This window comes from Ovis canadensis, chromosome 6 (genome assembly GCF_042477335.2).
Source record: "Ovis canadensis isolate MfBH-ARS-UI-01 breed Bighorn chromosome 6, ARS-UI_OviCan_v2, whole genome shotgun sequence".
Lineage (NCBI taxonomy): Eukaryota > Metazoa > Chordata > Mammalia > Artiodactyla > Bovidae > Ovis > Ovis canadensis.
The window spans coordinates 33221342-33244590 of record NC_091250.1 but is presented as its reverse complement, the minus strand read 5'-3'; the positions used below and the strand labels follow the sequence as shown (position 1 = coordinate 33244590).

The 23249-nt window shown below is 46.6% G+C and overlaps 1 protein-coding gene across 1 annotated transcript in view; it reads left to right on the top strand.

Moving 5' to 3' along the window:
- Positions 1-21275, top strand: part of HADH (hydroxyacyl-CoA dehydrogenase) — a 44223-nt gene extending 22948 nt beyond the window's left edge. Inside the window, exons 3-8 of the mRNA XM_069593547.1 lie at positions 1118-1275; positions 5838-5964; positions 9112-9201; positions 13815-13887; positions 19168-19284; positions 20240-21275. Of these exons, the coding sequence (XP_069449648.1) occupies positions 1118-1275; positions 5838-5964; positions 9112-9201; positions 13815-13887; positions 19168-19284; positions 20240-20358 (684 nt within the window). The 3' untranslated portion in view covers positions 20359-21275. The remainder of the gene's footprint in view (positions 1-1117; positions 1276-5837; positions 5965-9111; positions 9202-13814; positions 13888-19167; positions 19285-20239) is intronic.
- Positions 21276-23249: the final 1974 nt, after the last annotated feature.

Sequence of the window (23249 nt, the reverse complement as noted above, 5' to 3'; positions counted from 1 at the left end):
TTTCAAAGACTGAGTAGAGAAAGAACACAAGGCATCTCTATATTGACTACGTGTTGGAATGATAGTAGCTTAGATATCTTAGGCTTAAATAAAACTAAGTTTTACCTGTTTTCACGTGTTAAAATGCAGCCAAAAGAAATTTAAAATCAGCTATCATCTTGCATGACGTTTCTATTGATCAGCTCTGATAGTTTTTTTAAACTTTTTATCTTATATTGGAATATAGCCGATTAACAATGTTGTGATAATTTGTGGTGGCCAGCAAAGGGACTCCACCACACATATACATGTAGCTACTTTCCCCTAAACTCCCCTGCCACCCAGACTGCCACATACCATTTGAACAGCTCTGAGAATTGTTTATTCCTTGATGATTTTGGATGCCTTTGCTGGACTGCTTTGAATCCTCATGGGCAAATTATATCTTGAAGTAAAATGGCAGCTAATAAGGGGACCACCTGTCTTTGCCCTGATTGAGATCTGTTTGTGGAAACCTGCAGGTACAAATGAGGAAAAGACAGGACTGTACGCTCTCCTAGGGCAGAGGCTGTGTCTGGCATGTGCTCTTGAACCACCAGTTGCCTGCACATGATGGGTGATTTTTAGTTGATAAACAACTGCTGAGTCTGGCAGCTCTTCCCTGCCTCCTGCTGGAGGGGAATAGTCAGCACCACCTCTCAGACTCGTGGGTGGGGCTGAGCACCACTTTTACCCTTTTCTGGAAGACAGATCACAGGCTTCAAGCCTGTGCTGTCGTGGAACAGTACGCAGCTGTTTGTTGACATGGAGCAGATAGAACAGGCCAATACCAATGCTGTGAACAAGCAGTAACCTGAGCAGAGCTGGCTAAGGGTTATGCCTGACACACGACAGTATGCTGACCAGCACTTGGGATTGTTTACAGATTGATTCTTGCCCTAGGGTCCAGAAGCACATTGAGATGCCATCTACCCTAAGAAGAGACGTAGAGAGTTTATTTCTCAGGATTCCAGAGCACGTTCAGGTTGCCTGGGGTGTCCTGTCCTGTCCTCGCCCTCCTGCTCCCCGCTCTGCAGCGCATCAAGCATTTTCCAGCGAGCCCAGTGACCATTCTCTTCTCCTTCCCCCGCGGCATTAGGGTGCTGATGAGTTTGTGGCGAAGACCCTGAGCAGCATATCGACCAGCACAGATGCAGCATCCGTGGTGCACAGCACAGACTTGGTGGTGGAGGCCATCGTAGAGAATCTGCAGGTGAAGAACGAGCTGTTCAAGAGGCTGGACAAGTTTGCCGCCGAGTATGTGATCTCTGGGAGACCTCGTTGGTGCTGGGGGCTCCCTTCCTGGCGCTTGGGCTTTCCTCCTGGGAAGGAGTCTCCTGACACTAAGACTTCTTTTTATTACTCTATAGTTGTTTCCGGAAGAGCCAACACTGTTTCCTTTATTCTCCATCCTCCACCCCCAGTTTGCTTCCTGAGGTGTGGGCTGCCCTGAATCTGGTCCTTGTCCCCAGAGGAGGGTAGAGTTTTTCCTACGTGAATTGGAGGGCCCATCCAGGGACAGGTCTTGGTCTCTTGCAGCGTCTGCGTCACGGCCCCTCCCAGGCCAGAGGGTGGAGGCACTCGGTCACGTCCCTAGACGTCTGCTAAGCAACCTCAGAGCAATTTGGTGTGTCCCCTCTTTTGGATGAAACCAACAGATAATGTAATTGAAGGGAATGCCTTCTGTTCCCATGGTTTTCCAGGGTCGTCCTGCTTTGAGTCTTCTGTGAGTTAAGTCAAAACAGTTGGGGTCCTTTAAGGAGCACGGAGTTGTTACCCAGCTTCCTGGCAAAGGGTGGGCGAGGAGAGCTAGCCTCGTGCAGGTCGGACGCAGGGCCCCTGGCTCAGGACTGTCTGTGTGGCATCAGCGAGCCACGCACGTGTGCAGCGCTAGTTCTGCCTGCGGCTCCTGGCGATGTTGACCCCTGACGTGTTCATTCATGCTCATCTTGTGGTTTGCTTGGAAAGGCATCACCCGTCTTGATTGGGACTCAAAGATTAAGATTATGTGACAACAGGAATTCTTAGGCAGCCACCAGCGAGCAGTGGCTAAAGAGAGACACTTGCATACTGGCCTGCTGGCCTGACAGCCCTTAGGGCAGTGTGGTCTGGTGACCCTGACAAAGAGGAGAGGCCTGTCTTTCTGTCCCCTATGCATCATTCAGCTGATCAGCATGCTCACGTACTTTACAGGCTTCCCTGATGGCTCAGAGGGTAAAGCGTCCACCTGTAATGCAGGAGACCTGGGTTCAATCCCTGGGTTGGGAAGATCCCCTGGAGAAGGAAACGGCAACCCACTCCAGTCCCTTGCCTGGAAAATTCCTCAGATGGAGGAGCCTGGTAGGACTACAGTCCATGGGATCACAAAGAGTCACACATGACTGAGCAACTTCACTTCTCTTAGGGGCTGTCGCACCATGTGACAGAAACCAGACTGTCTTGGTTAGGAATGTTGGCTAAAAAGGTTTTTTTTTTTTTTTTAAGAAGCCCCTTTGCCTGGCCTTTAAATTGGCCAACTTGGAAGTTGTTGAGAAAGGCCACTGTTCTGTGCTTTAAAAGTGAAGTGCTGTTTATGTAGGAGAGTGTTATGCCCCTGTTTTCCTCTAAGAGTTTTATTGTATCTGGCCTTACATTTAGGTCTTTAATCCATTTTTAGTTTATTTTTGCATACAGTGTTCTAATTTTATTCTTTTACATGTAGCTATCCAGTTTCCCCAGCACCACTTATTGAAGAGACTGTCTTTTCTCCACTGTATACTTTTGCCTCCTCTGTCATGAATTAAGTGACCGTTGGTGCATAGGTTTTTCTCTGGGCTTTCTGTCCTATTCTGTTGATCTATAAATCACAGCAAGATCTTTTTTGATCCACCTCCTAGAGTAATGAAAATAAAAACAAAAATAAACAAAAGGGACCTAATTAAATGTAAAACGTTTTGCATTGCAAAGGAAAGCATAAACAAAATGAAAAGACAACCCTCAGAATGAGGAAAAAGTACTTCCATAAGATGTTATCGTGTCCAACCCTTTGTGACCCCATGGACTGCAGCCCACCAGGCTCCTGTTCTGTCCAGGAGATTTTCCAGGCAAGGATACTAGAGTGGGTTGCCATTTCCTTCTCCAGGGGATCTTCCCGACCCAGGGATCGAACCCGGGTCTCCTATACTGCAGGAAGATTCTTTACCGACTGAGCTACGAGGGACGACAACTCATGAAGCCCAATATCAAAAAACCATTCAACCCAATGAGAAAATAGGCAAAAGATCTAAACAGACGTTTCTCAGAAAAAGATACACATGGCCAAAAGGCACATGAAAAGCTGCTCAGCATCACTAATTATTAGAGAAATGCAAATTAAAACTACAGTGAGGTATCACTAGTCAGAATGGCCATCGTCAAAAAATCTGCACAGTCAGTGCTGGAGAGAATGTGGAGAAGAGGGAACCCTCTTGCACTGTTCTAGGAATGTAAACAGGTACAACCACTATGGAGAACAGTACGCATGCTCCGTCCCTTCAGTCGTGTCTGACTTTTTGCAGCCCCATGGGCTGTAGCCCACCAGGCTCCTCTGTCCATGGGATTCTCCCAGCAAGCATGCTGGAGTGTGTTGCCATTTCCTCCTCCAGGGGATCATCCCAACCCAGGAATCAGACCCCCATCTCCTGTTTCTCCTACATTGGCAGGAGGATTCTAGAACAGTTTGGAGGTTCCTTAAATAACTAAAAATAGAGCTACCATATGATCCAGCAATTCCACTCCTGGGTATATATCCGGAGCAAACCATAATTCAAAAGATACATGCACCTCAGTGTTCATTGCAGCACTATTTACAATAGCCAAGACATGGAAGCAACCTGAATATCCATTGACAGAGGAAAGGATAAGGAAGATGTGATACATACATACAGTGGAATCCTACTCATGAAATTGGCCAGTGTTTTTAAATTGAAGTGTACCAGCTCACTGGTAAAGAATCTGCCTGCATTGCAGAAGACCCGGGTTTGATCCCTGGTTTGGGAAGATCCCCTGGAAGAGGGCATGGCAACACACTCTAGTATTCTTGCCAGGAGCATCCCCATGGGCATAGGAGCCTGGCAGTCCATAGGGTTGCACAGTTGGACAGGACTGAAGCAACTAAGAAGCAGCAGCATAGTTCATTTACAGTGTTTGATTTCTGCTGTATAGCTCAGTGACTCAGTTACACATGCATTCTCTTCCAGTATGGTTTATCATAGGGTACTGAGTATAGTGCTCTGTGCTGTACCGTGGCACCGTGCTGTTTATCCATCCTCTGTATAGAATCTCACATCTCTAACCCCAAGCTCCCATTCTGTCCCTCTCCCAAACCCCTGCCCCTTGACAACCACTGGTCTGCACTCTCTGCCCATGATTCTGTTAGTTTCATAGATTGGTTCATTTGTGTCTAGCTTAGGTTCCACATGGAAGTGATGCCACGTGATGTTTGTCTTTCTCTGACTGACTTCACTCAGTGTGATAATCTCTAGGTCCATCCACGTAGCAGTGGATGGCATGATTTTCTCCTTTTTTGGTGGCTGAGTAGTATTCCATCGCATGGCTGTACCAGTGTACACCACCAGCACACCAGCTGCTTTCACCTCACTCTTCTCTGCTCTTCCCAGATTACTGGTTTCTTCTCCCTTCCCTTCTTCTCCCCTCCCACTCGCTCCTGATTTCAGACAGATTACAGTACTGCCTTTTGGGCAAGCAGGAACACCCTAATCTTCGTAAGGGACCACTGCCCTTCCTGTGCTGTGGCCAAGCCCTTGTGGTGGTGGTTGTTAGTAGAGTTGGGCTGTTTCGTGTATGTTTACCCACAAGGTGGTGCTGTAGGAAAGCTGATAAGTCGTGCCCATCTCTAAAGATTTGCCTGTCATGCCTTTGGCACCCCACTTTACTGAGGTCTTTAAAAATTAAGTTTTGTTGAAATCAGTATAGAGTTTTTAAAATTAATAATATTTTATATACACAAAAGAAGATGGTACTGCTTTTTAAGGAGATTTTATAATAAGAATAGGGCTTCCCTGGTGGCTCAGATGGTAAAAACTCTTCCTGTAATTCAGGAGACCTGGGTTTGATCCCTGGGTCGGGAAGATCCCCTGGAGAAGGAAATGGTTGGAGTGGAAACCCACTCCACTATTCTTGCCTGGAGAATCCCATGGACAGAGGAACCTGGTGGGCTGCATTCTACGGGGTTGCAAAGAGTTGGACACGACCAAGTGACTGACACTTTCACTACAATAAGAATGCGTTGAACTGTGTTTATCACGTGTCCACATGTATCCTTCCTTCCCCAAACCTACCAGTGTGACCTTAAAACTTCTTTTGGACCATGTTGGTTTCCTTCTGTTTTCATTTTAATTCCCAATGAGTGGGAAAGCAAAGCTTTTCATTTGAGGGGAGATGATTTTCGTTCATGTCAGATGTTTCTCACGGAGGAGTCAGGTGTTTCTTCACAGTTTTTTGTTTATTTTGAGTGTCTGCGATGCATCCTGTCTTTCCTCAGTGTTTGCTCACGTGCAGTTTCATCTCGTGACTGACGTTATTGGCTCCTTATGTTCTTCCTGTACCATGTAAACTAAATAGTGCAAGCAGCCAGGAGAAATTTTGTTGCCTAAAATTGAGGAAGAATTAACAAAGGCTAAGCAGACTTTTGGAGCAAGTAACTTTTAAATTTAAAATTTCAGAATTTAAATGAAGTAGATCACTTGATTTCACCCTAATGTTAATGAAGTTGTGTCTTTTCCCTGACTGTTTCCAAAGATGGGACTCATTCCAACACTCCAATGTCTTTCTCTCCACAGACACACAATCTTTGCCAGCAACACTTCCTCTTTGCAGATCACAAGCCTAGCCAATTCCACCACCAGACAAGACCGATTCGCCGGGCTCCATTTCTTCAACCCAGTGCCTTTGATGAAGCTTGTGGAGGTCGGTGGGGTCTGCTTGTGCATGCGGGCTTGCTCTGCCTGCTCTCGGCCCTGCTTCTGAGTGGCACCTGCCCTGCCCCCGGGGTTGCACTCCACGGATTTTAGTGGGAGGTTGGCAGGTTGCTTGTGCTTGTGCTTGGGTTTCTCTAGCCAGAGTCTCCTTTCAGAGCCAAAGGAAGAAACAGCACCTAATATCTAGGAAGGCCCCTGGGCTTTATTTCTCTGCAGACCTCTCTTTTGACCAGTGGTATACAGGAGGGCTGTTACCTGTGTGGAATATCATCATTTGTAAGCTGATGAGCAGTGCAGAGAGAAGCATCAGATTGGGAAGGTGGTACTGAAGACCACTGGCCTGATGAGCCCACGGAGGGGAGAACCACACGCGTTCATGCTGTCTTGTCCAGGCTGAATGGGGGATTTTATTAGAAGCCTGGTGTCCTCCCGGAGCGGCTGTATTGCACTGTCCACTGTTGGGCCACACTGGTGTCAGCTCCGGTGACAGGGCCTTTGTACTGTCCCCACAGGAGGCACAGCTCCTCTGTGTTGTGACCAGAGCTATAAAGCGGCTCCTCATAGCCTCGAACCTCCTGACCTCAGCCCCGGGAGGTGGAGGGAGGTGGCCAGGGAGGGCTATTGGGCTGCTACCGCCGCTTGCTTACTCAATACTCAGGTATAAGAGAGGTGGAGTCACAGTAGATAATTTGCAGTGAAATGCGGCAACTTGCCTTTTATAGGGGGGCTAATTACAGGGTCTGAGGAGCAGCTTCTATTAAATAGCATTTGTACTGAGGTTGAGGAGTTATTGCCGTGCGAAGTGTGGGGGCTGAGGATCCAGGCAGACCTCCAGAGACTAGCCAGGGCTCCCTGGGAGAGAGAGGAGATGTGGTCTTCCACTGCTGCCTTCTCCAGGCCCCCTTCCCTCCGGCGTCCCCTTGTTTCTGCCACCTCCTGATGCTCAGCCCCTCCCCTCTGTAAGCATTGGCATCTAGTTTAAGGATGACTAAGTTTCCTGACAGTTTTCTTTCAGGGGCTACTCTGAACCATCCTAGGATAGGAGTTCTCTCTTCCGCTGTCATTGCTTCTTGGCTTCTTCTAATTTATTGCCAGTCTCTAAGGCTGTGTTTGAAGAAGCTGAGGGACTAAAGGGGCACCGGGAATAGAAGAAAGTGTTTTTCCTAGTGCAGGAGAGAGCGAGGGAGTGAAATGCAATCTTCCACGCTTTCGGTCACTATATCATGTACGTACGTGTTTTGAAGATAAGGACATATTCCAACTCTACTACTGTTTTCCACTGCATTTACCTGATAATGTCCATATGTGTCTTTGGAAATAGGGTACATTGATTATTAACAGTTAATGTTTGACAAATGTTAACATTTTCTAGAAAATGTTTTCTAAAAGTGCTCTTCTTTATGCACCTTTTATTCTTTAACTCGAGTGTATGTCCCTGGTGGTAAACACCAAAATGAACTGTAAGTTGAGTGGCTCCTTTCCTTTACTTGGGACTGGGCACATTCGTATGTGTATATGTGTAATTTTTCAGACCCTGTGTCGGAACAGAATATCTGCAGCACATTGTTTGTTGGATGAGTGAATAAATATGCATTCGTCCTGTTAAAAACAAAACAAAACTCTTCACTGTTGACTCCTTTAAGTCATCAAATTATTTTTAAAATTCCCTGACTCGCAGCCCTTGTCACAGCCCAGTCTGTTTGGTCCTGATGGAGGTGATGTTTCCGCTTCCTCTTGAATAATCCTCGGGTAGCTGTTTGATTTGTGGTGCCTGCAGAGCAGTATCATGCCGTCCTCAACCCCCTCCTAATGGCGCCTTTTGTCTGCTTTCCCTCGTCAGCTTCCCTTCGTGCCATAGCATACCAGCACACCCCAAGCTGTGGCCACATTAAAGCATGAATGGCAATGCTGATGAGCCCCTTCACTCATATAGCGCTTTCCATCCCGCACAGACACTATCTCATTACCCCGCACAGCCCTCTTAGGAGAGAGAGGATGTGTCAGATATCGTCGTCCCTATTTCCTATGCGAAAGGTGAGGCACCAGGGGTTGGTTTGACTCGCCTGAGCTTACATAAAGGGTCTGCTGTAGAAGCCAAGCCTGTTGGCTTTGACTCTCATTGAAATCCTTTAACTGGCATTTAAATTATATATTTAACTTATATAAATTCATCTGGTCTCCTCATTTGCTGAAATCGAATTCCTGACAGGCGAGCTCTTTCCTGCGAGCTGACTGCCAGGTGTGCCCGGTGCCGACCCCTGTCGAGCCCTGCAGCCCACTGTGAGCAGGGCAGCAGGCATGCTCTTGCCGTGTACCTCACAGAGAGGGTCGGGGGGTGGCCTAGGCCTTCCCGGGGTTCGGGCAGGTGGCACACCCCAGCCATAGGCGTGCGTTTGCTGGGTATGAAGGCCTCCCTCTGGGATGAGCCTATTCTGAGGCAGAGAGAGCTGTTGGCCTTTGGGGCATCTGTGTGGGAGAGGGTGGAGTAATAGGGGGTTACAGGGCCCCCTCAGAGTCCACAGGACCTTGGTGGCCTGGGCGCATCACTCAGTTTTCCTGGGGCTCCTTCTGTTCATCTTTGGACTAAGAGAAGGTGAGTCGTCATGCAGAGTGTGTTAAAGGCAAGCATTGTCCTCTAGTAGACTTCCAGTTACTTCCCTGAACTCATTAACAGTGGCGAGTAAAACCCTAAAAAGAGCCAGCATTTACTGAGCATTTCCTTGGAGCTGCCCTTAATGCTTTACTTCCTAATCTAATTCCATTCTCACCTCAGCTCCTTGAGGATAGGTAGAGTGATTTCAATGTTATTTCAGTTTCTAGAAACATTCCCAGAGTCACAGAGCTGGTAAGTGGTGTGATTGGGGTTTGAACCCAAGTCTCAGTGACAAAGTCTGTAAAACTTCCTACACACATGTGCACACATTTATATCAGTTTTTTTAGCCTTGATTTTGTGTGTTCTGTGACAGTCCAGTGTCTTGAAGTGGATATTCTGTTTCTGGCTTGAGATCCTTCTTTTATGAAACTAAAATTTTTGTCACCTGTGTGGCCGTTTTTTCTCAATGTTTCCTTGAACTGTTCTATTGAAATTGTTTGCCGACTTTATGGTTATAATTCTTCTCTGCTTTGTCTTTCCAGGTCATTAAAACACCAATGACCAGCCAGAAGACGTTTGAATCTCTGCTAGACTTCAGCAGAGCCCTGGGGAAGCATCCTGTTGCTTGCAAGGTAGCGTATGGGTGGCCTGGGGAGGGGGTGATTTTCCTGGGACTCTGACTTACGCCAGGAGGGATTCTCTTGCTGTAGGCTGATGTGGGAGAGGAGAGCTCTTCCGGCAGGTCGGCCTGCAGGATGTAAAGGGCGAGCTGCATCTAGCAAGGAGTCCTGGTGATTGTAAGATTATCCCTGGTGCTCTCACCTGCTTTGCTCCGATTACCTTCAGTCTCTGCTGTGGTTCTTGTTTAGTTTCCCCCAAGTTTAGGAGCGGCCCTTCTGCATGACTTGGTAGTGTTTCTGTAAGGACGACTGTGTCCCAGGGTGCCCTTACAAATCTCTATGCTGGTTGGTGGTTTAGTCACTGTCGTGTCCGACCCTTGTGACTCCATGGGCTGTGGTCTGCCAGGCTCCTCCGTCCATGGGACTTCCCAGGCGAGAATACTGGAGGGGGTTGTGTCTCCTACGTTTCAGGCGGTCTCCTGCATTGCAGGCAGATTCTTTACTGACTGAGCCACCGGAAAGCCCAGTTATTTGTAAATACGTCATTTATCTTTTTGACCATAATTTAATTTTTTACACTTTTAAAGTTTTTATTTTTTTATGTAATTTTTAAAGGTTACTTTGCATTTACAGTTATTACAAACTATTGGCTGTATTCCCCATGTTGTGAAATAATGCCTCCTTGACCTGTCTTACCTCTATTAGTTTGTATCTCCCACTCTCACCCCTATATTGTCCATACCCCACCCCCGCCCCATCAGTTCAGTTCAGACTCCTTGCGACCCCATGAATCGCAGCACGCCAGGCCTCCCTGTCTATCACCAACTCCCAGAGTTCACTCAAACTCATGTCCATTGAGTCAGTGATGCCATCCAGCCATCTCATCCTCTGTCGTCCCCTTCTCCTCCTGCCCCCAATCCCTCCCAGCATCGGAGTCTTTTCCAATGAGTCAGCTCTTCGCATGAGGTGGCCAAAGTACTGGAGTTTCAGTTTCAGCATCATTCCTTCCAGTGAACACCCAGGGCTGATCTTCTTTAGGATGGGCTGGTTGGATCTCCTTGCAGTCCGGCTAATTTGGTCTCTATGTCTGTGAGTCTGCTCTTTTGTTCTGTTTGTTACTTTGTTGTATTTTTTAGATTCCACATGTAAGTGATGTACAGGAGTTGTCTTTCTCTGTCTGACTTATTTTACTTAGCACAGTAGTCTCCAGGTCCATCCCTGTTGCTGCAGATGGCAGGATTTCATTCTTTTTTATATGGCTGAGTAGTATTCCATTGTATATATGCCATGTCTCCTTAAGCCAGTTGTCTGTTGATGGGCACTTGGGTTGTTTTCATTTCTTGGCAGTGAACAGTGGGGCGCACATATCTTTTTGAATTAGTGTTTTTGGTTTTTTCAGATATATACCCAGGTGTGGAATAGCTAGTTGACTGTAATCTTTTAAATATCATTGTGGTTCTTCTCATAGCATACTTTTACTTTCCAAAATACTCTCAAGTTTGAACTCACAGTATTGAATTAATCCATGAAAACTTCAGTTGTTTATGAATCATCTGAATAAGTCATCTGTCAACATGGACCCCAATAGCCAAAGAGAGCAGACTTAAATAGGCCAGTCCCCTGAATTCCAGGACTGTAGTGTTATATTAGGAGAAGGCAATGGCAACCCACTCCAGTACTCTTGCCTGGAAAATCCCATGGGTGGAGGAGCCTGGTGGGCTGCAGTCCGTAGGGTCATGAAGAGTCAGACACGACTGAGCGACTTCACTTTCACTTTTCACTTTCATGCATTGGAGAAAGAAATGGCAACCCACTCCAGTGTTCTCGCCTGGAGAATCCCAGGGACGGGAGCCTGGTGGGCTGCCGTCTATGGGGTCACACAGAGTCGGACACGACTGATGTGACTTAGCAGTGTTATATTAGGGAATCTCATTTTTTAACACTCATTTTTTGTTGGCTTAGTTTTATGGTTTTAAATCTTCTGGATTAAAAAAATATATATCACATTAATAACGAGAGGGTATGGTTGTACTTTGTTACCAGTTTTTGCTCTGTTCGTGGCAAAAAGTCGCCATTGTGTGGGAAAAGACGTGAGTGTGCAGCAGATGAGAAGCTAGATGTGAAGTGAGAGCGCAGGGATGAGCCAGGGGTGGTCTTTAGCAGCAAAGTCACTAATTCATGAGAGCGATGATCCATGTTTCCGTTGGGATAGCCATGGCAGGGGCAGGCCTGGGAACCGTGGTCTCATGAAATTGGTCTTGCTACGGCATTGCAGGACTCTCCTTTTAGGTGCTACCTTAGGCATTCAGGGAGACTTTTAGACCCTGACTCGCTCTCAGGGTCAGTTATTCAGGCCCTTGGTGTGGCATCCAGATACTAGAGGAAATCACACAGAACAAACGTCAGCAGACTTTCCTGTCAAGGGCCAGATAGTAGTGTTCTAGGGTGTGCAAACTGCGCTGCGACGGCTGGGCTCTGTAACAGGAAAGCAGCACGGGCCATACCTGCAAGGAGCGATGTGCGTCTGCTCCGCTGAAACTTGATTCACACATAGACGTGGATTTGGCCTCCAGGATTGTAGCTTAGTAACGCTCAACAGAGAAGAATGACCTCAGTGCGCCTAAACTGGATCTTTCTTCATAGGAAGACTTCACAGGCAAAGCAGCCCGCCTGGGCTCACATCCTGGCTTTGGCCCTTACTAGATGTGTAACCTTGGGCGTGTCTCGTCACCTCCCTGTGCCTCGGTATTCTCTCCCTCACACAGAGGCAACAGTAGAACTTACCTCACAGGGTTACTGTGAGAGATAAGTGAATGACTATTTGTAAAGTTCTTAGGACAAACAATTCCTGCTCTACAATAAGTACAGTAAATAAAGTGTGTTTAATCAATAAGTGAAGGTATATGAAAAATGGAAGGTGTATGAGTACGTGAAGTTAAATTGCTTTATCAAAGGGCCGCGTCTCTTTACATTCCAGTGTTATGAGAGTATCTCTGTGTATCTTCAACAGCATTGAATATCATAATGGGGAAAAAGCCCCTTGCCAGTAACCTTACTGGTAACGTGCTATTTTGTTTTACTGAATGTTTCTTCGATTTTTTGTTGTTTAGGCACTAAGCTGTGTCTGACTCTTTTGCAACCCCGAGGACTGTAGGCTACAAGGTTTCTCTGTCCATGGGGTTTCCTAGGCAGGAATACTGGAGTGGGCTGCTGTTTCCTTCTCCAGGGGATCTTCCAACCCAGGGACTGAACCCATGTCTCCTGCATTGGCAGGCAGATTCTCTATCACTGAGCCACCAGAGCAGCCTTGTAACAGTATATGAACACTCCATATATTGGAGAAAATATTTTTCCCAGGCTACTTTCTGATTTCTAACCTTGTGTATGGTGTGGCCTCCTGTAGTCAGGTACCCTACCTTGTCCTGAATTTCTGCAGTAAACTTTTTGAAGTTAAAAAACAGGTTTGCCCTGGTTATTATTAATAAATCAGCATAATCTATGAATATAGTCTTGGTTAGGCAGATAAAGCTCTTTTGTGCATCTCTGTGTCCTGGGAGGTAGGTTAGGGGTGGTCTCAGGTGGTCCAGCGTGAAAGGAGGAATGGCTCTGGGCTGCAGTATGCAGGCAGGTGAGTAGAGTGACACAGGAGCCTGGGCACCTCTGTTCAGATGTTTATGGAGTGCCCAGTGTGTGCTTGAAACGGGACTCACAGCCTGGGCCAGGGTGAGGGTTTTTTCCTGAGGGAGGGTCACAGCCTTCTGTTAAAAGAGGGGGACTCTGTTTACCTAGTGGTAATCAACTTCCCATTAAAAACCACGGAAAAGTTGCCAAGCGAGCCTGCCCCACAGGCTCCCAGGAGAGCTCAGCAGACAGAATCCGCATTCCCGCCATCCCTCCAGGAGAGACGGCTAAGTGTTGGAGTGAGGAGGGAAACGAAGAAAGGGGTCTTCCGGGGAGGAGTCTTGGTCGGTGAGCAGGGAGAGGCCCTCGGTCTGTTGGGACCTGCTAGTTTGTCCCAGGCCCTGTCCCCAGCTCCAGAGTCCTGTGCCCAGCGCCGGAGTGCACATAGGAAAGAGCCTGAGGAAATCCTCAACAGCTGGGAAGTTGTGTTCCTGAGGTGCGTTCAGGAGGGAGTGTGATTTTTCTAGACTCGTTAAGAAATGCAGGAGAGGAGAGGAGTAAAGGGCCTGCTGTTTGAGGGGAGCATAATAATGCTCTATGCGCAGCATTTTATGTGCTTTCATTTATCTTCACAACTAGTGAGGTAGAAATTACTGCTCCCATTTCACAGATGATGAAACTGAGTTTCAGAATGATGCAAGGTCAAAGAGTGTTCGAACCTGAGCCCAGATCCGCCCACTCCCACAGCTGTGCTCTTTGTAGTGAACCCCTGGCTCTGCCTTTACTCCTCTTAGGACCTGTGCAGTAGGGGCTTCTGGTTACTGTAATAGTTGGTTAAATCGGCATGTGGCATAGACGCGAGGCTGTCTCGGCGCTTTGAAACACTGAAAGTGTATAGCTGGATAAATGTGCGTGATAATCCAGGGTGAGGAGTGGGCTGGCGACTCTACGTAAAGATGAAGTTCACAGAACTCACTTGTCTGTTTTTCTCTCTGCTCTGACAGGACACGCCTGGGTTCATCGTGAACCGTCTTCTGGTGCCGTACCTCATGGAAGCAGTCAGGCTGTGTGAGCGAGGTAGCTGTCCCCGCCCGGCCGGGAGCAGCAGGCCTGTAGGGCTCCTGTGGGAAGGGCTGGGCCCTGTGGAGCAGGGGAGGAGCTTCTGTTCGCGGACTCCTGTGAATCAGCCTCACCTGAGCCCAGTGCCTTTGTCACTGTGTTCCCAGGACCCACTTGACTCCCTTGGAGACTTCTGGGGTGACTCTGGGGACTTCCCACTTGGCCACCTCCAGCTACAGTCTCAGCCAGAGCAGTCATAGGCCAACGCGGGTTTATATCCTGGGTCTCTGGCTAAGAGGTTTATTGCTTAAAACAATGACAGCGATATAAAAATCACTGGGCTAGGGAACCTTTAAAATTCCCTAAGGTTGTAAAATTGTGACAGGAGATGGGAAATTAGTAACAAGATTGTAATGTGACAAGGAATGTTTCTGACAGTGGTGTCCGTCCTTACTGAATGATATTATGATGCATTTTTTTTTTTTAACCTTAAGAATGGTCTAAAATGGTTTTTCGTCAATACTGGTAGATTGACAAAGAATGATTTTCCCTGTTGTAGAAATAGACTTGGGACATGATCCAAGGTTAGAAAATGTCATGTATCTTCCTGCCTACCTTCCCTAAGGCATTTATGGAAAGGTAATTGTTTCATCTCTGCTTCAAAGGCAAATAGGCCTTAATAGGACTGAATGAAAAGCAACCGTAATTGTTTTCAGTTACTTCATTCACAAATGCTTGCTCCTGAGAATGTCATTTTTGAAACAAAACATTTATACCAGCTCTTCCAGAGAGATGAAAGCATATTTGCTTCCTCAAAATCTGCTTTAAATATTAAAACTTTTCTCTGTGTTCTATGGAGGCATTTGCCTCACTCTTGCTTCTAGATCAAACCAACACTTCTGTGTTTCTCTATCAACAAATACATCTAATTACACCTCAAAGACAGCATGAAGCGTTTTGCCCTACTTTGAAAGACAGGGGTTTTCTTGGTAATGTAATGTTTTAGAATATAGCATATGGGTGATCCACCTCTTAATGGTGTTCTTCTCACTGACACATACTGTCAGTTTTGATATATTTTCACCTGAACTGCGTGTCAGGCTGTAAGTTGAAAGTCACTTTCCTGTCTTCCGCTTTCCTCCCATCAGCAGTGGTCCTTTTCTGTTCAGATGGAGTCCCTTTGACCTTCGGCATCACTAGCCACCTGGGAGATGAAACTGGGCAGGGGATCTGACCCCACAGGGGAAGTGCTCTTACTTTGCCCTTGGTGCTGCTTCAGTGTCCTGAAGGTGCTGAGTATTATGAGTGGGTGGGTGCCGTTCCCTGGAAAGCCACACTGGGGTCTGGACTCCTCGGCCTCAGGCTTCTTACTGTGTCCCTTCTGCCACCTCAGGGTTCTGCCAGCGGCAGGTGTGCTCACATGCCCGCCTGCCGTCCCATCTGCACTCCCCTGCTTGGAGCGACTGACTGAGCTACCTCCGTTCTACTTTGAAATCTGAAAGTGTTTTGGATTATCCTCCTTCACCTGCCATGTCTGTTCATTTGTCTCTTGACTCCCCACCTGTCATCTCGTCTCCCTCTGCCAGTCAGCCTGCCTTTAGTGTGGCTCGTCAGGCAACAAGGGATTCGCACTTACCTTGTGTCTTTTCTAAACTGCTCTCCTCAATATTGTGTTGTCCAGAAGGGTGAGGGGACAGTGCATTCCGTTTCTGCACGGCAGCAGAGTTGGACCATGAAGGCAGCTTAGCCCACCCCTTTCCAAACTCATGGTGGAGAACTTCTCTGTATGACATTATTTTGGTCAGCTTATGTGCTCTTAAAAAAAATAGCGATATAGACTGGCTGGCATATAAATGACCACAGTTTATTTCTCACGTTTCTGGAGACAGTAGTCCAAGTCTAGGGTGCCAGCACGATCGAGTGTCTGGTGAGAGCCCTCCTCTGGCTGCAGACCGCTGACTTCTCGTGTCCTCACATGGCAGAGAGTGGAGCAAGGAAGCCAGCTCTCCTGTGACTCTGGGAAGAGCTCTGCGAGCTCCAGCCCCGTGACTCTTCCAATCCCTACAAGGTCCCACCTCCTTACACCACTGTATTTAGGCAGTAGGGTTTCATTGTGAATTTAGGGCACATAACAAATACTTGATATACCTGAGGTGAGCATGCCTCTGAGACAAGGGGGCGGAGTGCTGCTTTGAGCAGTAGGGGGTCATCGGAAGGATGTGTGGGGTGTTAGAGCAGAGAATCTGCTCCATCACTGTCCACTCGGGCCTCCTGGGCAGCTGAACAGCTTTCAGAGTCCATAGGCCCTTAGCAGTGCCTCTGCCAACCGTCCATGGGGTCTCGGGCACGCCACTGCCCCTCCCCATGCTCACCGGCTGTGAGCCTCCTTGCTTCCGGGTCAGGCCTTCCTCCCCAGTGCCTTGCAGCCTCTGTCTTCACGCCTGGTGCTGTCGGCATTCCCACGATAATCTCGTCCCTGGGGCCAGGGCCCTCTCTGTAGACCTGAGCAGGCTGGTGGCTGCAGCAGACAGCACCTGCTATCGGATGCCACTGACAGGTCAGAGTCAGCTCTGGCAGGGTGCTGCGCTGCATGGTTAGCTTTTCTTGGGTGACGCCTGGGAGTGTCACGAGCCTGTCGCCCAGTCACCGTGTGACATCCTGCTCACAGTGTCCCTGCCGTGCTTGGGACATGTTCAGTGGTTCCGTCGGAGCCTACCGGATAAGTGTCCTCGCCAGGGAGCCGCCTTTCTCCTCACCCTCTGCCTTCTTGTCTCGCCTCACACCTTACTCCCACCTTCTCTCAAGGCCCCACTGGACCGTCCCCAGTGCTTGCTCCAAGCTGGATGTAATCTTTGTCGTTGTCCTAACTCTATGCTTTGCTTCTGCTTCAGGGCACGTGCCTGCCGTATGGCACACATCTTCCTTCTGCTGTGCTCCGTTTTCAGTGTTTGGGTCCTCATCTTCATACTTCCAAAGTGTGTGTGTAAGCCAGGCTTTAGGTAGCTGTTGATGGATAAAGGAATGGTGGCTGCGCTGATTCTGATCCTGTTGCCCGTGACCATGGTTTGTTGTTTAGCCAAGAATGGTTGGTAGGTGGTGCTGATGAGTCAGCAGAAGAAGCTTATTCGGGCAGGTCCGCAGTTCCCAGGCCTGTAGAAGAGCTGGAGTTCACTGAGGATGCTCTTTGTTGTCGAGATTTAGGGGATGGGGGGCGGGGGGAGGGGCGGGCGGCTTTCAACCTTCTAAGGTTGATGCAGAATTTCGTGTGTATGCACATTTTCTTTGGAGAAGGTATCAGATTTTAAGTGCTTGACTAAAGATTAGGAATTAATGATCTAAAGCATGATACCATGTTTAACTCCCACTTGGCATTCTAGTCTCTATTATATATTTCTCTCTCTTCCCCCGCCCCCCGCCTTTTACTCTCTTACTCAGAACAGAGTTTTTAGAATTGTGCTGACTTTGTGAAACTGTTCAGACTTTTTTCCCATGATGTGCTATGTCTTCATATTATTTTTTAGAAATAGTCAAGTGAGTCTCTGAATCTAGGATAACAGTCTTGACTCTAGGGTTTATTGTCTCTCCTGAATATTGATTTGATTAAATGGCTTTAAGGTAAGTTGGAACCATTATGCTATGAGATTTCTATCCACAGGAAGCTGATATTCTAATAAGGGGAGACAGCCTATAGCGAGTGAACCAATAGATAACATGTTAGGTTATGACCAGTAATCCTTGAGAAAGGTAAATATACAGTCTAGGGGGTGGCAGGAGTCTTGCCCTGGAGTCTTGATAGTTCTTAGGTTATGTGCAGAGAGGAGGGGAGTCTGATGCTCTGACACCTGAGCAGAGGTCTGCAGATGTTGACAGGATCCCAGTGCAAGGAGCAGCAGGAGCGAGCCTCAGGAGCATGCTAGGCTTGCTTCAGCACTTGGCCTCTGCACCGCAGAAGCCTGGGAGCCTAATGAAATCCTCTCAGCAGACTCTTATCAGCTGCCATGTGCTTTCTCATTCCTGCTTTGCACATGCTGTTCTTGCTGCCTGGAATGCCCTTCCCTGCCCGCTCTTCCCTGGGGATTCTCTTCAGGACCATCAGGACCCTGCCTGGGTGGTGGTTTTGGTGAAGTCATAGCATTGTGAGTAAACCTCTCCATCTTTGCCCACATAGCCATGTGAATCTTCCTGAATCTTCAGCACTTGTTAGATGAAAGTTTTGGTTTGTACATCTGAATCCTCCCATTAGATTATGAACACTGCAGTGCTTGTCTTGTTTCACTCCAAGTCTCTGGTGCCTGATACATAACAGATATTAAACAGAAGTTGAATGAAAGAGTGAGGCTGCCTGATAAGGCTAATGTCTGTGTGATCATTTTTGCTCTCTTCTGACCTGAAACTCAAATCATTCTCAGGAACCTCTGGTTGACTAATCAGAGGAGTACCTATAAAGTCACCCAGGAGAAATAATTGGTTGGTATTTTAATCATCTTGAACCACCTTGAAAGCCTTTGGCATTATTTTAGTACTTCATATGCTTTTAAAAATAGAACCTTTATGCATGTTTAAGTAGTTCTTGTTCCTCATGCCTAAAATATCTGAAATATTTAGGTTGTGACGTCCTTTCTTAAGTTTTTTAATCACTTTTTAAATTTAGCTTTGTTTTAACTGACCATTTCTTTATGCTTTGGAACAAAATTCTACATAGACACTTGTTACAGGCTAGTTGTGTTCCTGATTTTGGAGAAAGGGGACAGGTTGCTCTCTATAAAGACCTCTGGTCCACAGACATTATGTGAAGGATAATATTCCACGGAAAAAGCACTTTGGTTCTTGTCTTAGTTTCCTCAACACACTTTCAAACTTGAGTGGAAGTTCTAAATCAGGTTTGGGCTTTTTTTTAAACATAATCTTGACTGAAGAGTTTATATGCATGGGATTTCAAAGGAATGACTCAATATTTACAAAACCAAGAAAGGTAAAAAAGAAAATCATATATACAATACATAGAAAAACATATAGCTTCATTGTTTCCTTTTTTAAAAATAAGTCCCTTTATCAAGGCCTTCTCTCTCCACGAACAGAATGGTAGTGCTTGAGAATTTACCTCACAGAGTAGCTTCATGTAGTAGCTTTGAAAATCTTGTGACCTCTTAGAAAAATCTTACCCAAGCCGGAAATCCTGACTCCAGAACTGTCTTGAATGTGCATGATACGTAGAACACTAGTAATTCAGGGACTAAGCACTGGCAGGGTGGCCATGGGAAGGGTGGTGGTGGCTCAGTGCTGCCCTCTGCTGCTTAGGTGAAGCATCCAAGGAGGACATCGACACGGCTATGAAGCTGGGCGCCGGGTACCCCATGGGTCCATTTGAGCTTCTCGATTATGTTGGGCTGGATACTACGAAGTTCATCCTAGATGGTAAGAATTGGAATTCTCTGTTGTCTGTCTTGAGTTGAGTTGAGGTAGTCTCTTTCAGCAGTGAATTAAATTAAATGCCTATTTAAATAGATAAGGAGCCTTAGTAGACCTTCCAAAGTCCTGTCCCACCAGCTGAAAGATTCAAGTAACATGACTGAAGGGAAAATATGGCTGCTTAGTCACATAAGGCAACTTTTTAAAACATCTTTTGTTTTGAAAGAATTATAAATTCATAGGAAGTCCCACATTCAGTGAAATACAGCACAGACAGGGCCTGTGTACCCCTTTACCTAGTTTCCCCTCAGGGTTGCATGTCATATAGCAGCCACAGTACCTTAGCAGAGCCAGGAAATTGGCGTTGCTACACAGTCATTCTGTCAGGTATGCTGATCTGTGTAACCACTGCATTCAAGATGCAGAACCATTTTAAAATGTGTATTCATTTTACTGTAGTGGCTACTAAAGTTGAATGTAGCTCATAGTACCAAGTTGTACGAAGAATACCTATAGGAAGGAGCAAGGGGAGGTTCTAGTGGAAGCAAGAACTTTATGAGGATATGAAATACCAGTAGCAGCAAATTCAGATTTTTAACATGCCTGAAGTCGTTTCACTGTGTCACTGGTGTCCAGGCACCAGATTAACAGATTAACCAGATCACCTTTGGCATCAGCTATTTCCATGAAGGGACTGGATGAACAGAAGGGCCATGGGAGAGCTGGGCCTCAAGCAAGACATGGCCCAGTGGTGCAGCCCTGCTTTGAGGCTCACGTTCAGCCTTCCCTCTGCCTCTGCGAGTCTGGAGGCAGAGCGTTGGGAGAAGGGTTCCTACTCTGACGTGGGAGAGGCCCATGGGCCTCACTCATGCAACTCCGGCCAGCATGCTCACCCTGGGAATGCTGAGATGTAAGATAAACCCAGCACTTCATCCTAAGCTCTTTTTCCTTCTCTCAATAGGTTGGCATGAAATGGACTCAAAGAACCCCCTGTTTCAGCCCTGCCCATCCCTGGATAAGCTGGTAGCAGAGAAAAAGTTTGGCAAGAAGTCTGGAGAAGGATTTTACAAATACAAGTGAGCAGCTGTCTGGCTCGAGGATGAGGCCCCGTAAGCACATACCAGCAGCTCCCCAAGTGCCCACGGGAATGGTCTTTGGTCAGATGTTCCTCCCACAGCACGATCTATTCGATGTACGTTTTGATTGTAATCTATCTGAAGTAATCATTTACAAGAGTTAGAGTAATAGCAGATTTCTCCATTGAGAAACTAATTCCCTTTCCCTTTTTCAGTCTGTTCATTTCTGTGTATCTTCTAAAAAGCTTTACACCCTGGTGCCTTGGAGCAGACATTTCTTTTGAACCTGTTGTTTTCATGAACAGTTACCAGAACCTGAATTCGTTTACTTGTAACGAGAGCATCCTGTGTCCATTGTTACCACACGGGAAAGTCTCCAGCCACTGACACACTGTGTTGTGTCTGTGGAGGGCTGCGAGGCAGCAGCTGCCTCTTGTGTTTACCGGGTTATCTACTGCCTGCAGCCTCAAGCCTTACCCTCCTTTGGGCATGATGTCAGGTATCATGTCTTGATTCAACTCTTCATTGAGATGTTGCTGCTGGATTAGTGGGAATATCTCCAAGTGCAGGAAGATGTTTTGTTCACATCTGAAATCTGAATGATTATTGTCTGTCTCTCTTTTTTTTTCCCCATGAGAAATCATTGCTGCAAATTGACTCTAATAAAATGCAGTTTTTTTAATCTGTGAAAATTTAAATTGAAATAAACATGTATAATTTAAAATCATAATTTGTTTAAATGGTTATAAAAGTAAAGGCTGGTAATTTAGGTGGAAGCTGTGCTGTCTTTGGCCTGTAGTCACTTTTTTGAGTGGTAATGGTGAGGGAGGAGTGGCCGGAGAAGGTGTTTATGTACAGCCTGCCTGTAGCTGTCACTCCAGATTTCTTACCAGGAAAGCAGTAATAAAGGCACAAAAACCAGTTTTTAAGGAACATCTGTTTCTTCTTTGCCAACAAAAAGAAACAGTGTAACATAAGCTTCTTTTAATCATTGGCTTGAGAAAGTGTCTTCCAAGATAGAATTTTGAGGCTGGAAAGACATCAGAAACCCTGAGGTCCAGTGGCCTCTTTAACAGAGAGCTGATGAGATGTGCTCAAGGTGACCAGAAGTTTTGTGACAGTCAGGATTAGAACTAGGTTTCGATAAAATATAACATAGCAAATTTGAAAATTTCAAATCCAGACTTCCTTACAGTACTGTCGCTAAAATGGGCATCCTTGTTTGGAATTCTTGGTCATGGTGCTCATGGTTAAGATTGTCCTCCACCCATTTCATGATGGATAAAGGGGAGCTTATTAAATTTTTTTACTTGAATCTAACTAGAGCATAATGGAAAAATAACCATATGCATACATTTCTACCACACACAGAACCTGGTTTAGGAAACTTGTAGGTTATTCTTATATTTCCTAACGAAAAAAAGGAAGCACCTGTGACACCATCACCATTTCCATTACTTAAGGTTACCCTGTGGTCTGACAGCCCCCTGCACACTCAGGCTGGCTCCTGACCTTTGACAGGAGCCCCAGGCTTAGGAGGGGCTTCCTTTCCTTCTCATTCTCTGACTGGACTGCCCACAGGATGTGGGCCCTCATCCTGGAAATGGCAGGGCTCACTCTTGACCACTGGATTCCAGGAAAGAGCAAACTCAGTGATGTGGCCGTCAGCTTGCCCGGGGTGAGGGTGAAGGGTTGCAGCCACCTTTCCCTGGCTGAGGTTTCTCCATGTGCTCTTAGCCTCTGAATATTTTGTTATTACAAAAATACTCTTGCATGTGTCATGTCTGTGTCTGGGAAAGAATTGTGAACGTCTTCTTACACACCCGAGTGGAGAGTGGCTTTCTCAGCCCCGTGCTCCAGTGTCTGCTTTCTTAGGTGAGCACAGCTACTGCCTGCCAAGGGCTGTGAGGGGAGAAGGGTCTTTGTGGTCAGTTAGGTCCTCTGCTTTCAAATCAGGACCAGAAACTGTATAGTCACCACCTAAACAACATACACTAGTTACACTTCCATAGTTTGCAAATTACACTTTTCACACTTTGAAACAAGCTTTTGTCTTGACCCACTTTGATTTTAATCCCTTTAACATTTCAATCTAAGTAACCAATTAAGTCTTACCAAAATACAAGGTGTGGCTGTAATTTTGTGGAACCAATTTTCCTGTAAACAGGCATTGATGGTACATAAATATTAATCAAAAATGCTTTGGACAATGGAAGCACTGCTGCATTTTCAACCCATTTGGTTGTGTAAATTGTTCTTTAACTCAATATTTCATAATCACAGTTTTTATTTCTATGGCAGAACAAATTTTAACTCCTGAAAGACAGAAAAATCTAATTCTATTTAATGTTTTGTTTAAAATGACCAACTATGGCTGTTGCAGAATTAATTGGTATAAATGATTAACACCAAGGACTTTGGAATTAAACAGACTTGGGATCTAGTGCTAAGCTCCACTCTTTTACCTATGCAGCCTAACCTTGGGGGGGGGGGGGGGGTTACTTGTCTTCTGGAGAGAGCTGGCAGAATGGGCAGAATGATGGGTCCTGTCCCACGAGGTGGCTGAGATGAAATTAGATGATGGATGTTAGATGTTGAGCTCTCTGCCAGGCTCAAAAGACGGATTGCTACCACCTCCCTCCTCTGCGCCCTATTTGAAAGAAAGCCACAGTTCACCTCAAACCTACAGGCTTACAGAGAGCCTGAACTTTTACCGTTGGGGGAGTGGGCTGACGATTGGGAACAGTCCCACGGGTCTAGTAAGAGAGAGTCGTAAAAGTGAAGCCGTGGTGGCACTTCCGCAGCTGCTCCGGAAGTGCTTCCCAAAGCGGTGGGTGGCGTTGCGGACCTTTTCCAACTGACCTGGAAAGAAACTCGCAGGAAGCATCTAGCGAG